General features: G+C 38.5%; 1 protein-coding gene across 1 annotated transcript in view; it reads left to right on the forward strand.

Moving 5' to 3' along the window:
• Nmd3 (60S ribosomal export protein NMD3) overlaps window positions 1-16,863 on the forward strand; it is a 94,849-nt gene that overhangs the window by 57,584 nt on the left and 20,402 nt on the right. The window contains exon 9 of the mRNA XM_067149211.2: window positions 3,616-3,731. Coding sequence (XP_067005312.2) covers window positions 3,616-3,731 — 116 coding nt within the window. The remainder of the gene's footprint in view (window positions 1-3,615; window positions 3,732-16,863) is intronic.

The following is a 16,863-nucleotide window of genomic DNA, read 5'->3' on the forward strand; positions in this document are numbered from 1 at the left end:
CGTAGGGTCGTCTTTAGTGATGAATCACGCTTCTGTCTTGCCCGCAGCGATCGCCGGAATCGTGTGCACCGGGGAGAGGGGCCGCCCAGATCTTATTGTCGAGAGGCACACAGGGCCAACACCAAGCATTATGGTCTGGGGAGCTATTGGCTTTAATGTGAAATCACAATTAGTGCTTGTTGAGGGCACTATGACTGCTCGACAGTACATTGATAGGGTACTCAATCCAGTGGTTGTCCCTATGATGGCGAACATTGCGAACGAGTTGTTTCAGCAGGACAATGCCCAGGTTCACACTGCACACATCTCCAGAGAAGCTCTCCACGACATCACAACCTTAGAATGTCCCGCCAGATCCCCGGACCTCAGTCCTATTGAGCATGTGTGGGACATGATGGGTCGACAACTGGCCAACCGTCCTCTGCCAACCACAACTCTGGAACAACTGATCTGTGCAGTGCAGCAAGCATGGGCCACAATTCCTGAGGAAGCAATCCAGGGCCTTATTGACTCCATACCTCGACGAATTCATCAATGTATTGCAGCTCGTGGAGGGCATATCCTGTATTGATTGTTGTCCAAACTTGCAGTCAGAGGGACCTGAAGGTGTAATCATCGAATCACAACTAAACACTCGTCCTGCATGTTCAATTGCAGCAATGTTGCACCCCTCCTTCTGGGTGTTGCAATTTCCATTTTCTTCAGTGTATGAAAACATTTGCACTGGGGTCCTTAACAGTATCATCATATAATTGCAGATTACACACTTTATAAAACAAATGTTAGTTGAAGCCTTTTATTTTGGACCAGTGGGTTATTAACCCTTTTGCTCTCAGGCTATTTTCACCAGTCAAGCCCAAAACACTCGGGCCTTTTTTCGTGATTATTCATGTTAAAATGTAAAATATTGCCATATAAAAAAATCCCCAGTTACAAAATTGAAAAAAATCACAGTAGTACACTATTTAATATCGTTTTAGGAAAAAAATATCCCAAAATTGTTCATGGCATATTTTACTACAAAATAAATTTTGAAATTTGAAAATATATTACAAAAAATAAAAATCGGGTTTCAAATACTAAAAAAGTAATATGTTCTTTAGTGATATTATTGTTCAGTCATTCTGAAAATAAGAGCATTTAATTCTGTATAACATGATATAATTTTGTTTTTTTGTATTCTTATTTACTCATGGCTTATAGCACCTGATATAAAGAACTGTACATGTACCTTCCGGAGTCAGCATTTGTGTTTTGGAAAACGTTCTCCTATCATCAGTACCTGTAAAACCCAAATCACTCTTCTTCTTTATCTACAGCTTTTCCCACATCTGTGGGGTCGCGGGTGCGAACTGTGTTGCACATGTGGATTTGGCTCGTGTTTTATGGCTGGATGCCCTTGCTGACACCAACCCTATATGTGGGGGAGGTAATCACTATTGTGTGTTTCCGTGGTAGTTTGTAGTGTAGTGTGTTGTCTGAATATGAAGAAGAAAGTGTTGGGACAAACACAAACACCCAGGCCCCAGGTCAGAAGAATTAATCAATAGCGATTAAAATTCCCGACCTGGCCGCGAATCAAACCCGGGCCCTCTGAACCGAAGGCCTCAACGCTGATCATTCAGCCAATGAGTAGGACTGAAATACGAATCAGTATCGGCTATAATGTCACTGTCATTGTCTAAAGCATCTAAATAATCTAAAACATCGGAATTATTTAGCCTAGAACTTGACCCAGCCATGTAAAAAAAAATTAGGCCTACTCGTTGCACAAAAATCTAATAACACGAAATGTTAAACTAAAATTCACTTGAGAACATTGATAAATGTAGAATATAAACAAAATATAATAAACAATAATCTATTATTAAAATGGAAACAATAAAACGAAGGAAAACACGTATTTTGAAGCTTAAATCTGTACTCGCAAGCAGCACACTTCAACTCGCCATGCGGTGAACATACGCGGTTTAATAACTTCATTTGTTCCAAACAGGTGAGCTTAGTGTCTCTGTCTCTCGAGAAAAGTGTAAACTAAATCCAAAAGCTACTATTGATGTCTTTTCCTGACATCTGGGAGTCCATTAAGGTACTTATACAGCCATCCGAACACAAAGCCGATAGATCGGCACGCTGAGTGTTTTAAGCAATACCACTCGAGCCGATAGATCGGCTCGCTGAGCGTATAAGAGTTAAACATTGTTTTCTGGTCACACTCTTTGACCATGAATTATTTGGAAGTTACACTTGGCATGTGCGAGAGTATGGCTTTGGCCACTACCTCAAATGTGACAATACTTTGGCCGACTCAAGTGGAAACACGAAGATGTGTGTTCAACATCCGCGCCACCTCTACGTGCTTAAAGATGCGGATGCCTGTCCACTTCCTAGATTTTAATCTTGTCTTCATTAAATAAGCAATTTAATGATTTTTTCCTTACCTATAACTAGGCTACAACAAGACAGATGTGCACCATGTGCAGCATGCTAGCAGACCTCTGGGTGGTAATCCGTAGGGTAGGCTATCACACGACAAATATTTGCTAACCTTTATTGCATCACTCAGCACACAATAAATTTCTAACTACTGACTGGATTGCAAAATACAAGCACAAACAGGCTCACTGGGTCATTCAGCAGTCTCGCCGCTAACCGGCAAGCAGAAAATTGAACTTTCCTGAGGCTAACAACTTGTTCGCTGAAGGTGCAATTTATCCTGTGAAGTTCAGGAATTCAAGGCCTTTTCCCGTTATCACACAACTTTATCTGACCGGTCTCCTGTAGCGAGGGCTCTTATCCATGCTGGAAATCGCGTTTTTTTCAAAATGTGATAGTACTAAGCAGTAATAACAGAAATTTGTCGTGTTAAGTGAGGTATTTTTATGTAGAATTAATACAGTGGGGACCAGGACGTTGAATTTAAGATGTGCTAAGTGAGAAAACATCTTAATGACGAACGTTCTGTCGAGGATTCACTATATGAGTGAAGCTATCTCTACATGAAAAAAGCTGAGGCAGCTGCAGAAAGAAGTTACAAAGAACAGGAAAGCAATTAGGCAGACAACTACAGAGAATTGAGATGTACAAAGAGCTGTGATGCAATGTGTTTCTATTAAAAATCCTTTGCTTGGACTCACAGTTCGACTTATTTGCTGCCAATCTTCAAAATTTAAGGAGAACTCTTCCATCAGGAAATAACTACCCTGCAAAATCATTGCTGGAGAAAATGGAACTTTCTACTGCTGGAACTTCCAGCGATGTTCCTCTAGCTAAATAAAACGGAGTCATGAAGAAAACATTTCAGTTCACCATGTAGAATGTGCAGCACTTTTTTTTACTTTTATTAATAGAATATTTATTGCAAAGGCTGTACCTTTGTAGAAAAGGCCAGTAAATAGACTCAAAATTAGCAGTAAAAATAGCAGAAAAATCACCTATTCTGTTCCATTTAACATATAAACGAAACATTTATTGTCCAGTGATTGGGACTGGGAGAGTCTTTGGTAGAGAAACTGTGTGGAAATTTGTCAAATTAAGAGTGTTTCCGTTAACCATGTTATGATAATCTAGTGTTTGTGTGCTTGTTAGTTTCACAGCATGTGACCTTATTTACAGCACCTTATTGCAGACGTCTGGGTGGTAAGAGCTGCGGAGCTGGGCGTTACGGAAAATACCATCCATACACGTACACACTTAGGACACATTCTGAAGCCAGGAGATTCGGTTCTTGGGTAAGTGATAACTAATGAATGGTTATTTTGAATAATAAAATAATTTAAATGATCCCTTCATTATTAAGTCCCATTAGAAAAGAATGTCTAAAATTTATCTTCAGATTCTAAACTACAGCTTTGTTTACAGCTTATGTCAATTTCCTCTGGAATTACATTCAGTAGTCAGTTTTACCAGATTTTCATCTTGTCTCCCATTTTTGTCCCCTATTGTTACATGTTGCTACTTAAAGCTCTGTATTTTTATATCCCAGTTGTTCCTGTTTCATTTCCCTGCACTTCGATTCTGTTCATTTCTTAGAGTTACCATGCCCTGCAACCATTTAGTAATACCTGATTTTTGAATTTTTGGTTTACTAGACAAGTGAATATGCTTTTCAACACTTCACAACCCACTTCCATCTCATTGTGAAACGTTCATACTCTTTAAACTTACCCTGACCCACTCCTTTGGGTCTTCACATGCTTCTTTTATATTTAATTTTATATTTAAAAAGCTTCAGCTGTTAATAATAATAATAGTATGGCCTCGGCTACTGTGTGCAGAAATTTTAATTTTATGCATATTAGATCGCTGAGTAAACCAAATCTCTCTTGGACGTCTATGGCTTTGAATTTTGTTGGGTAAACACTAAATATGTCCGGTGGTGGTGGTGGTGGTGGTGGTGATTATTGTTTTAAGAGGAAGTACTACTAGGCAACCATCCTCCTAAATATGTCCCCAGAGATCTTTTACATACCAACATTGTATTACATGGAGTACACAAGTATCAAGGGTGAGTTGTCCACCTAAGCAATACTTTATTTTACAAAGTGTCTAGAATATTTACATTAAAAGACAGTCCCGGACTCGACCTGTAAATAGGTCATCATCAGCTGTTGATGAACCTGCTTAATAGCGATTGTACAGAATAAAGCACTACTAAAATTAATCAAGAATGCCACTATTCTAATAAAATACATAATGTTATGATACCGTATTTTAAAAAATGTACAAATATAAATGCAGTTTCATCGGCATTGACAGTATTGTTCGGTACGTACGATTTGATTATAATTATGAGCCTCACTTTTTCGCCATTATTTGCGGATTCTGCTTCTTCGCACACTGCCTGCTACGTGATATTGTGGCGTTCCTTAAAACACCGAATACAAAAGAAAATACGATTTCACTCGAACTTAGCAACTATGAAACACACTATTGCGCCGTCCCCGCTCCCTGAGAGGACGCATAAGATCCAGGCTAGCTTAATTACAATCCTTCTGACTAACATAATTCATCATTTGGGCTATGAGTTCCGAATATGAGAAAGACATGCCATACGGAGCCAAAGAAACCTTAAATTACACATAAATACAACTCTCATACGTTACTTATTGAATTTCTTACACTACCAAGATGTTGCGGCATTCATCCACTTAAATCTAAGTATCTACGCTACGATATACATTGAAAGAATGATTTGAGTTTTACATATCTTATTTATTACATACTTGTTTCAATCCAAAGGTCGAACATTATGCTATCCTCCCTAAAGAATTTCTAATAGAGGAAACTGCATGATCATCTGATTATCCCATCCATCTCTGGCGAGCATGGCCTTAATTTATTAAACCTATCTACTTCTTCTACCCGAATGCATAATCAATCATTTTACTTCCTCTCTTAGCCTCTCTGCATACCGATATTTCAGTTAACGCATTCCCGTTTCTGGCGTAAGGAGAAATCGAAGAAACGTCGGTATCGGGCAAAAATACATACAAGCGACGTTCACCTTGAATCTGCCGGTAATCGACACGTCCGGCACCCACTATGCATTATATAAGAAATGCTATTTGAGTTAGTCATTTTTAAAAAATGAATCTATTGAAATCTATTGCACTAGGTGCTTGAGTCTTGACTGACCCCAAAAATCAAGGACAGAATGGAATATACGGCAAATTATTGAACTCCGTATAACCAATTATCTAACTGAACATTACTATAATTCAGCTCGTAATTAACAAATTAAAAATTATAAGTCCAAAGATGTCGAACTCACCATCTTAGGTTTGTAAAGAAATGATTAAATCGAAATGAAGTTAAAAATTAATAGACTGAAACAACTAAATTAAAATATGTTTGGGTAATTAAAACATGTTTGGGTAATTGAAACCTGTGGGTAATTACAAAATGTGTGGGTGCACCCTAGCAAAGAAAAATATTTACAATATGGTACCTTATAAGCTAAAGTGTAGATTGAGGGCGGTTTCAAGATATTCAGGACGCATTTTAGGCCTAAAACTATATCTCATGAATTGGCATTCTCCTCTGTTACCTATGAAGTCTTTGAGTTAATTACTGGCTCTTACTTGGAGCTCATATTAATTTGCTGACATATAGTTATTCCTATCTCTCACAACATATCAATAAATACCTATAAATATCAACCTGGGAGGATAGTTCCCCAATATTTCTACAAACAACTGATTTACAATTCTGAATATTCATGCTTCTTCCTTTACTGCGTGAATATTGATAAGTCTTCTTTTAAATTAATGTAATTTTAATAAATGGTTCAACAAGTACCAGCAAGTTCCATATACTATTCTAAAATCTGAATCTTCTCATCATCTTAATTGAACATACGTGCGACTTAATATATTCTAACGACTATTCTACTAGTTTCTTCTGAAGTATACTAGCTAATGTGGTTTGCATTGTGCGAAGACTCGACCATAAGATACAATTTATACACCTACAGTCAGTCATCAGTGATAGGGTGTTGCCTAAGAAATTACTACACGTCCTTTCACTTGAGAATAGATTATAATCAGAAAACATCTGTGACATAGTGCATGTGTTTGGTTCATATTCCTAACTGAGACTTCATTGGTATTACCAAGTTTGCATGCTAACCAACAGGTGTCACTTCAATCATCTGTGAACTTTCTCATGCTTGCTCGTAAGAGAAATAGTACATATAAATGCTACATATTCATTACCACTCAGTAAAAACTCAACTTAAAACCATTAAGTCCACTACTACATCACCGTGCTCATATTCGCGAAGAATCAATAACTACCACCATTCTAAATTATCATTCTCATATCAACTTCTTTTAAAATAATCATTATTATACTTCCAAACATATATCCCGTCTCCTTTACTAAATACGTATCCACTCCACTTAAATCGTGGCATTTATTATTTCAATCACGGTTCATGGACATATTTCACGACATTATGACCTTAATTCCGTCATAACCTTAAATTATTGTAAACACATCTATCTATTTGGCAAGCATATCCTACTGTTGGTTCCTAACTTGACATTCTTTGGTCATAACCAACGTACACGCGTACCTAAATCTCTCTTTGACATAGTATACAATTCACTGTCACCTTAACGGTCTCAGTATTTCACACTACATGGATCACATCTCGAATGTAGGCTTTCATCACTGATTGACTACCTATCTATGGATTTGTCATTCATATACGAAGATTACCTAACCACCTTTGATCTAATTCAATACACTACTTTCGTCGCTTCATTATTTCGCACGTAATAACTTTAACAAATTGTATTATACTCACGTATGAATATATAAACATTACTACATTAATTTAAAAACAAGACTTATCTGTATTCAGCAGCTCCAGTCGTCGGCATATGTCCAGCTGACAGGACATAGGGATACGCCTCCTTTTACTTCCCTAGGTGAATGGGAAATACTGGCATAATTCTCTCGGCAGGCAACGTCATCCGACGGCACCCATTTGGGCAGTCTGGCCTATCATCTTCTTAGAACATCTTGCTCATCTCTGGACTAGTTGAAATAGAATAATAAACAGGATCAATTAGCATTGCCATCATGAACAGCTGTGATAATCTGTTTAACGCAAAAGATTGCTTTCTTTGAAAGAGTTGATCTACTTGACAAATAATAATCTTGGGGTAGTATACAGTGAAACCTCGATTCTCCGTTTTTCGAGGGACCATGAAAATAAAACGTACAATATGGGAAAACGGAAAATCCGGGAATGAATGAATGAAAACCATCAACAATTTGGCTAAACATCACAAAAATGAAATATGTATAATTATAATCTTACAAAACTCCTAAACCAAACCAAATTACAGCCCCAGTGGGACTTTGCCTGCCAAGCGACCGCTGCTCAGCCCGAAGGACTCCAGATTACGAGGTGCGCATGGTCAGTGCGACGAATCCTCTCGGCCGATATTCCTGGCTCTGTAGATCGGGGTCACCATCTCACCATTAGATAGCTCCACAATTAAAGGTAATCACGTAGGCTGAGTGGACCTGGAACCAGACTTATATCCAGGTAAAATTGTCTGACCTGGTCGCAGTCGAAACCGGGCCTCTGGATGAGAGGCGGGCATGTTAGACCACGAAACCGCATTAATTACCGGTACGCGAGTTCAAAATCTCGATACTTTATATTCAGTTTTACAGGGGAATCTTCGTCAGTTTCCCGTGAAAACTTCTTTCAGTTCAGCGACTTTGATTAGGCTAGCCAAACTCTTCGAAAAATCTAATAACGCCAAGCCAAACGACAATCGACCACAAGTAGTTTTTAATTCTCTCATCTAATAAAATAAAGCACATTAGATACGAAAGCACCCAAAATGAATGCGAAATCCGTTCATTTCTTAATCTTTCATTGTAATTTGGTCTCTGGTATACTGTTCGTAGTCAGTTTCTGGAAATCTCGTACCGCGCAAATTAGGCCTACGTCGACTTTTAAAGGTTATGTTGAACTCGAAAACATGGTTTCGAATGTAAGTATCGATTCTTAAAAGTTCTCGAATGCATTATATTCAATTCTGCGCGTCACAAATCCAATCAAATTGGAAAGATAAAAGAAATATCAAAACTTCAGAAATTACGGTTATTCGTGACCTTGAGGTCATCTGGAAAGCGCACTCGCTGCACATGTCAGTACGAGTTTGAAATTATACCAACCATTTAAAATGTAACGTGCGCAAATAAAACGACTGCGGGTTTTGGTATTTTAACACGAAAACGTAAAATTTCCAGTCTTACATTAGGACCTAAACAGTAATAGGCAATTCCAAGACCTCCCATGGCTTTCTTTTTTTTAAAATTACATTTAGGTGCAACATGTGTTTTGGTCTCGCTAACATAATCATGTACGATAATATCAAAAATACTGAATTTGTGTTAAGAAGCAGTTTCGATTCCTGCCTGAAAGCCCAGTTACTCTGCAAGTGCCCTGAGCAAAGTGCCAAAAGCCTCTTCGGCAGTACGATCGAAAAAAAAGTAAAAATATAAACATCTAACTGTGGACATAATATGGACGTTTTATAAGTGTGAACATTTGACGAAACTCGTTCCGTCTTCAAGCAGAGCTGTCGAAATGCGCCGTGTCTCCTTGCAATTGTTGTCGCCACTCTCTGCTTTATGATTTTCCGAGATTCTGTAAACAATACCACCCGAATGCGATGCTAAGATGGTCCCTTATGCAAGTTCACCGCCGATCGCTTTTCCAGTACCGGTACAGTACTTGCTTTAATTATCGCAGTGATGGGGCGTTAACGCCAAGATCCATAAATATGCCATAGCCGTCCTTTTGTGAGATACAGTTTATTAAAAAACGATTGATCGAGGATTTAGCGTTGATGGGACTGGAATTTCTGGACGGTTGATCCGGGAAATCGTTTCTTCGAGGAACGGATAATGCGGGACTTTTACAACGTGATTTAATTACGATGCTCGCGGGACCACGTAATTTGAACGCATATTCCGGGAAAACGTATTTTCCGGGAACGGATAATCGACTTGAAACAAACAGATTTTTCTCCTTTATCTTTCCAGGAGTTATTATAGGATTCCCACTTTTGTAGTTCTTTAACTTGGGTGATATCGAGTAATACATCAGCAGAGACTGCCGTGACGTAAGCTTGTCGTAGTTTATGCTTGAGTTTCCACGTATCTTAAAGTTCGCGGAACAAAATTAAAAATCTTCTGCTTGATCTGCGACGCAGCTTCCAATAAATCTACTCCTTGTTTCTGCTGAAATGATCTCTTGTCGATACCTTCTTTAATTCTGACGTAGTTGCTTTCTGTCTTCGACTCTGATTTAGAAGTGTCTTCAATCTCGTTTTCTTTTTTTTCAATAATTGTTAGTAACAATCTTCACATTCGTTCTTTTTCACTACCTTCTGGATCTAAATTCTTTTCTCTAGCGCCTAAGGTAAATACTTTTGCTTTCGCTCGCGGTATCATTAGACATTTTGACGTTAATTATTCTCGGAGACCTGGACTCCATCTTTGTCCTTCTTACGGACAGAACTTCTTATAACTGTGAAATGGCACACTATAGATATGCTGAAGTGAGTGAAAGTGCGGAAAGCTACCCCTGCACGTTCTGGAAGATGTGTTCTGTCGTGGTGCGCAGAAATTTTGAATTGACATTAATCTGGAAAATACTACTTTAAAAAATGTAAAGGCAGTTTATAATTAAAAGTCTGAATAGATTTCAGTTTAAAGATGACATATGGGGACAGTTTTATTCCATATGCGGTTACACAAAGCATAACTGTATACCCAACACCAAAAACTAAGTGAGCCAGGAGCATGTTGCCAACCTCAACACAAATAAAACCCGCACCCCAATTTTGTGCCTCAATTTGTTTAAATAATATGCGGGGATTAGTTGCGTAAATACGGTATTTACATATGGTACAATAAAGGGCTTTGACTTGCTGGAGTCCTATAAATGCCACGTTTTCTAAAAACACATATTTAAAAAGAATCAGCAGACAAAACTCACACACAACCCAAAAGACATACCCACTCCACCCCACCCCCTCCACAAGCTGCTTCCCCCTCCCCACTACCGCTACGACAGCCACACGACATACCCGCAACAATGTGCAGCGCGCTCCCGACCATACTCAAAGACATATCCAGCCCACATGTAACACACACTATAGCACACAAACCATTTAGCAGGCACTCTCTATCAGTTATTCTAATTCCTGCCTTCCTTTTTCTTCTTTCTCAGATTTTTAAAATTTAGCTGAGTGGGAATGCAAGTATGAAGAGGGGAGCTCTCTCAACGTACTTCATATAATTCAATATATCATACACAGCATATTATGCCTCAACAAGGATTCAATTAAACTAGCATATATCACAACGATATAGACTAAGAATGAACATAGTACCTGTTAAACAAGCTACAGAACCTCATTTCTGCTGAACGCAATGTTTGCGGCCCAACAATGCACCTGAACATATCTATACAACAGTTGGACATAACGTCGGCATACAGCATAGATAATTGAACTTAACACCAAAACTCAGTGACCATTTGAACTCTTAAGAATTGCAAGCCAAAGCCTTCAATTGTACCATATGTATATAATTCATATGACATAATGTTGGCATACAGCATAGATTTTTTAACTTGACACCAAAACCCCAGTGACTCTTTGAACTCTAAGAACGGTACCCTATTTTTAAATCTTTAGCAATACCGTTTTTGGAAAATGTGGCATTCATAGGACTCCAGCCTTTTATTGTACCATATGTAAATATCATAACATTATGTATTTTATTAGAATAGTGGCATTCTTGTTATTTTAGTAGTGTTTTATTCTGCACAATCACTATTAAGCAGTTTCATCAACAGCTGATGATGACCTGTTTACAGGTCGAAACCGGTACTGTCTTTTAATGTAAATATTCTAGACACTTTGTAAAATAAAGTATTGGTTAGGTGTACAACTCATCCTTCATACTTGTGTGCTCAAATGATCAATACGGGCATGAACCTGATAGATTATAGTGACATGGAGTGTTGAATGGACTTTTTTCTGCCTTTCAAAAATCTGACTACCTCTGCTGGGTTTGAACCCGCTATCTTGGAATCCAGAGCAGACACTCTACCACTGTTCCACAAAGGCAGCTTGTCGACCAGTTTCTTTCCTAGAACTGTGGCATTTCTGATTTCTTAGGATGCAGAATTGATGCTTATGAAGACAAATTGGTGTACAGTAATACCGTACTTTTATTGGCCAGAATTGGTTCTTGCTGGCCGTATGGTGTAGGGGTAATGAGCCTTCATCTTACCGGAAGGTTCTGATTCTCAGCCGGGTTGGGGGATTCTTACCTTGATCTGAGGTCCACTCAGACAATATTAGAGTAATTGAGGATCTTCCTGATGACGGAATGGTGACCCCTGTACGGAGGTATTGGCATAACTTGTCCAAAATAATTATATCCCATATATGGTTTTTGTTTTTGCTAAGGTAGCAAACTTTTTGTTTGACAAGTTTTCTTTGCAGCAACAAGCATCCACGTAAATACAGTATTATCTCACTTTTACATTCCCATTTTCAAAGTTTTCCCATTTTGTTGGTCCCCTCAGATTTCTTATGCTTACATGTATAAAAATCATCAAATTTACATTTGGGAAATTTGATGCTTCCCACCATTTACGCATCATTAGGCTGTTCGAAAGGGGAAAAAGTCAAAGTAAAATGGCTTTGCAACTAACTTAGAACACTTCCTATAATCATGGCATGATGACCTAATAAAACAACCCTGGTCTAACTCTTAACATGTAACTTCCGCTTTTCCTTATGGCTAGGCATACGGTGACGCTTAACCCACTCACGTTCGTTCCTTGAGAAGCTACATTCGCTTCCAGTTGTGCAGTTATCAAGTGATTCAACGTTCGTCTTGCCTAGTTTATTTTGTGGTTATTGTTTTACTCTTGCTTTTGTTGTTGCTGTTGTTGCAGTAATTGTTGCTCACACTTTATTTTTATTGTTTGATACGTTTTTTGATCTTGTTATCAGAGTCAAGCAGCAACAAGTAATTTTCCGCAATTTTCTTGTCACGTTTTTTGTTTGTTTACACACATTTGTTAATCCTTTGTTCTTGCTTTATTATTGGTTTTTGCTTTTCTGGCCAATAATGGGAAAAAAGAAGGAAAGGAAAACTTTATGGAAGAGAATATTAAAATCTTGAAAAAAGTGGGTTTGTTCCACAGAATACCTATTGCACCGGCACATGAGTTGCAGTTTTCTGCATCTATGCTGAATACAATGGTGAAAAACAGAGAGGATAACATCAAGTGCTTCAGAATAGAACCAAACTTTCAAAAAAAGCAAAAAAGAAAAGGAAATATGACCCTTATTAGCCTCTGTGGTTCAGGCGGCAGCGCGTCTCCTCTCATCTCTGGGTTCCATGGTTCAAATCCCGGTCACTCCATGTGAGATTTGTGCTGGACAAAGCGGAGGCAGGACAGGATTTTCTCCGGGTACTCCGGTTTTTCCTGTCATCTTTCACTCCAGCAACATACTCCAAAATCATTTCATCTGTTAATCATTGCCCCAGAGGCGTGTGACAGGCCTCAGCATCCGGCACCATGCACCATTCCTATCCTCGCCGCAAGATGGGGGCTTCATTCATTCCATCCCTGACCCGGTCAATGACTGGAAAACAGGCTGTAGATTTTCTTGACCCTTATTCCAAATATGATAATTGGAAAAAGATAGTAAAATGTTGGGTTGAAACTTCAAGAAACACAGACACTCCAGTTGATGGTGTGTTCTTAAAAGTGATGCACATTCTTCACGTTGAAAATTTCAGCACATCCAATGGCTGGGATGGCCAGTTTAGGAAAGGGTATCACATAACCTATAAAATTGTTTGTGAAGATCAAATGTAGTTAGTGACAAAACTGGACTATTTTCCGGTGTGTTACCCAGCAAGACTTGGCATACAAAGCGTGTAAATGCCATGGTGGGAAACAGCAAATTGTGGCCCCAGTAATGTTGGGAGCTAATGCTGCTCCACACCATTGTGATGGGGAAATCTAAAAAGCCTTGTTGCTGCAAGCATGTGCCATATTTACCAACTGCCTTTGATGCCAACCATAAAGTTTGAATGACCTCCTTGTTGCTGCAAGCATGTGCCATATTTACTAACTGCCTATGATGCCAACCATAAAGTTTGGATGACCTCCTTGTTGCTGCAAGCATGTGCCATATTTACTAACTGCCTATGATGCCAACCATAAAGTTTGAATGACCTCCTTGTTGCTGCAAGCATGTGCCATATTTACTAACTGCCTATGATGCCAACCATAAAGTTTGGATGACCTCAGATCTTTTTGGAGAGCAGTTGGCTGCTCTGGATGCAGAGGTTCTTTTCATTCAACCTTAGTCCTGCACATCCCATGGGTGTTTCGTTGAGGAATGTTCAGTTAGAATTTCTGCCTGCTAACTGGACAAGCAAGCTGCAGCCTATGGGGTTAGCAGTTATACACACCTTTAGGTCACGTTACAGGAAGAGGCTGATGGAGCAAATTTTATTCAGGATGCTGGGAAGGATCCACCATCATTTAAGTTTCAATCTAGGGTGTGCTTCACTTCATCGCTAAGTCTTGGAAGGCTGTGAAGGAAACTACTATCTCAGATTGTTCCTTGAAGCAAGATTCTTCAAAAATCATCCTGGCTCTCAGCTGCCAGCAGAGAAAGAAGAGGGCCTGCTTCCTGATCTGGAGAATGTTGCAGTCAAAGTGCTCTACCAGAGACTTTCTTTGGGTGAATGATGCTGTGATAACAGCAAAGGAAAGAAGCGTGGAGGAGTTGGTTGCAGAATAAACAGCAGCTAAGTCTCAGACCACTGATAATGAAGAAGATGAGCATAGTGTTGAGGCAAGTGCAGCAGTAGACAATTTATGTAGATATGTCATCTGTAGAGGGGGTGAAAATAATTTTCATAACTTTTGTGAACTTGTAAAACGAAGAGAGGACATTAAAATAAGAAGTGTGAACAGAGATTGATTCTGGAGTTTGTGTAGTTTTCCATTGGAATAAATGTGTGTAAATGTTGTACATAGGTACAATAGAACTAATTAAAATGTTCCATCCAGAGAAAGAAAATTTATTTCATCTTACATCATTCTAAAGTAATTGTAATGAAGATAACCAGATAGAAAGAATATATCACACAATATGACCAAAAATAGGCTTCCGATCGAGATATTTAAACGATTTGATGATTGAGTTCCCTGAATATTAAAATACACAGTATTATAGAAACGATGTACAAGATTTCAACTGTCAGTGAGACTGTCCCCCTTTCGCCCCCCCACCCCTAAGAGATAAAAAATCTGGATTGTCACCATTCATCTCAGTGACTCCGAAAACTTAGATTCGACACTATTTTCTATTACTTTTATATCTCACTCACCCTCACCCCAAAGGGGGTTGAACAAGAACTTATAAAAATTCAGAGTGTCACTATTCATTTCAGCGACCACGATACTATTCTAGATTATTTTTATACCTTACCCCCCTCGCCCCCTGCTCATACGGGTGCTAGGGGTGTCTTACCCCCACGCAGTTTGTCTCCTGATACTAAGTCATAACTGTACCAAATTTGGTTGAAATCGCTCCACTCTTTTAGGAGGAGATGTAACACATACATACAAACAATGACATTTATATACCTCATACTTCACCCCCTTTCCATCCCCGCCCAAAGGAGTTCTATGTGTCTTACACAACAGTATATTTTTTCCAGATAGTAAGTCATATGTGTACCAATTATTGATAATAAAATACAGCCCATGTTTCTCACTGGCAATGTAGCTTTCTATAGGTGAAGTCATTTTTAAAATCAGTTCAGTAGTTTTTGAGTTTATCTGTTACAAACAAATGTACAAATTTTTGCTCTGTATAATATTAGTATAGAAGAACATGTAATTAACAGTTTGGAGACTTGAGCCAGTGTGTATCGGGGTAGGGTAACAGCACAGACTGAGAATAACTCGGGCCCGCGTATTTATTAATTATCAACACAGCCAGAATGAGAATCGGGCGGAAACTATATATACCACTTTGTAGAACTTTTATAACAGCTATACTGTGTGCTCATGTCGTGTCGTTTTCTTGAACTTATAGCTGCTTATTTTTGCACATGTTCGCTTCTACACTTCAATCTTCCAGCCTTGCTTCTAGCTGCTCAAGGCGCACGCTTTCAGAGTTTTGTTTACTTCGTGTGAAGTGTTTAGACAGTAATTTGCTTCTGCTATCATGAGTGGATCATTGAATGAAAGTGGAATTGTAGAGATGTTAGAAGAGATTTTTGATGACTGGTTCAGAAGAAGAGGTAGATGATTCAGATCTAGACCCTGATTTCGAACTTCATGTTAATGATGAAGGTATTCATAACCTGTTCTATCATATTCTACCCAGGTTTGATTTTTCACTTTGTAGTTTATTTAGCTAATGTTTCATGATCTTCATATGACTGGAGATTCATTCAGAAATAAGTTAGTAATGTAGTTCGCTTTAGTTTAGAACAGAGTGATGCAAGCGATAATAATTCAAAGGCAGGGAATGATTCACATTCGCTGGATACTTCTAGTGATTTGGATACACTTGCAAAATCTGTTCAGATACAGGAAAAGCAGAAAATGGGAAAGTAACAAGAAAAGAGACATGCTGGTGGTGTCCAATGTGTTCTCTAGCATTTTGTGTCCCTGAATGCTTCAAACTATTCCACACTCAAGCTCATTATGTGTAAAACTTTGTTGTCAGACTTTTTTGTTGTTTTTGCAAAAGACATGCCGTTGGAAAATGTGTAATGTAAAAAGTATTCAATAGATCTTAATGCAGCTTTTTAATCTGTTGAATAGTCACTTTTAATTTTTTGATGATATAAATGTGTTACAATTGCAACCTACCTACTATTTTCTACAATTTTTTTTAAAAAACATTCAAAATATGGCAGTCTGCCTGCCCATTTGCGATCTTCAGACACCCAATGTGTTAAAAGTACCGTATTTTATCGCGTAATTCCCCCCTTTTTTTCTCGAAAAATTTTCTTGAAAACACTAGGGAGGGAATTTTTTGAGTGGTGCTTCTAGGCATTCAGAAAGGAAGGGAAACTATGTATTAGGTAAAAGTTATATTTACGGTAATACCGATATGTGAAAAAAGTTGTACCTACCGGTATTCATTTTCAATTAACACACAAGCATACCACGGTTTCATTAGGCTACAATGAAGAGCATCATTGCATTGTTTCATTGTTTCTTTTCTCTCACTACTCTGCGGCCTCACTTTCGTCACTATC

This window comes from Anabrus simplex, chromosome 1 (genome assembly GCF_040414725.1).
Source record: "Anabrus simplex isolate iqAnaSimp1 chromosome 1, ASM4041472v1, whole genome shotgun sequence".
In the NCBI taxonomy this organism is placed as follows: domain Eukaryota; kingdom Metazoa; phylum Arthropoda; class Insecta; order Orthoptera; family Tettigoniidae; genus Anabrus; species Anabrus simplex.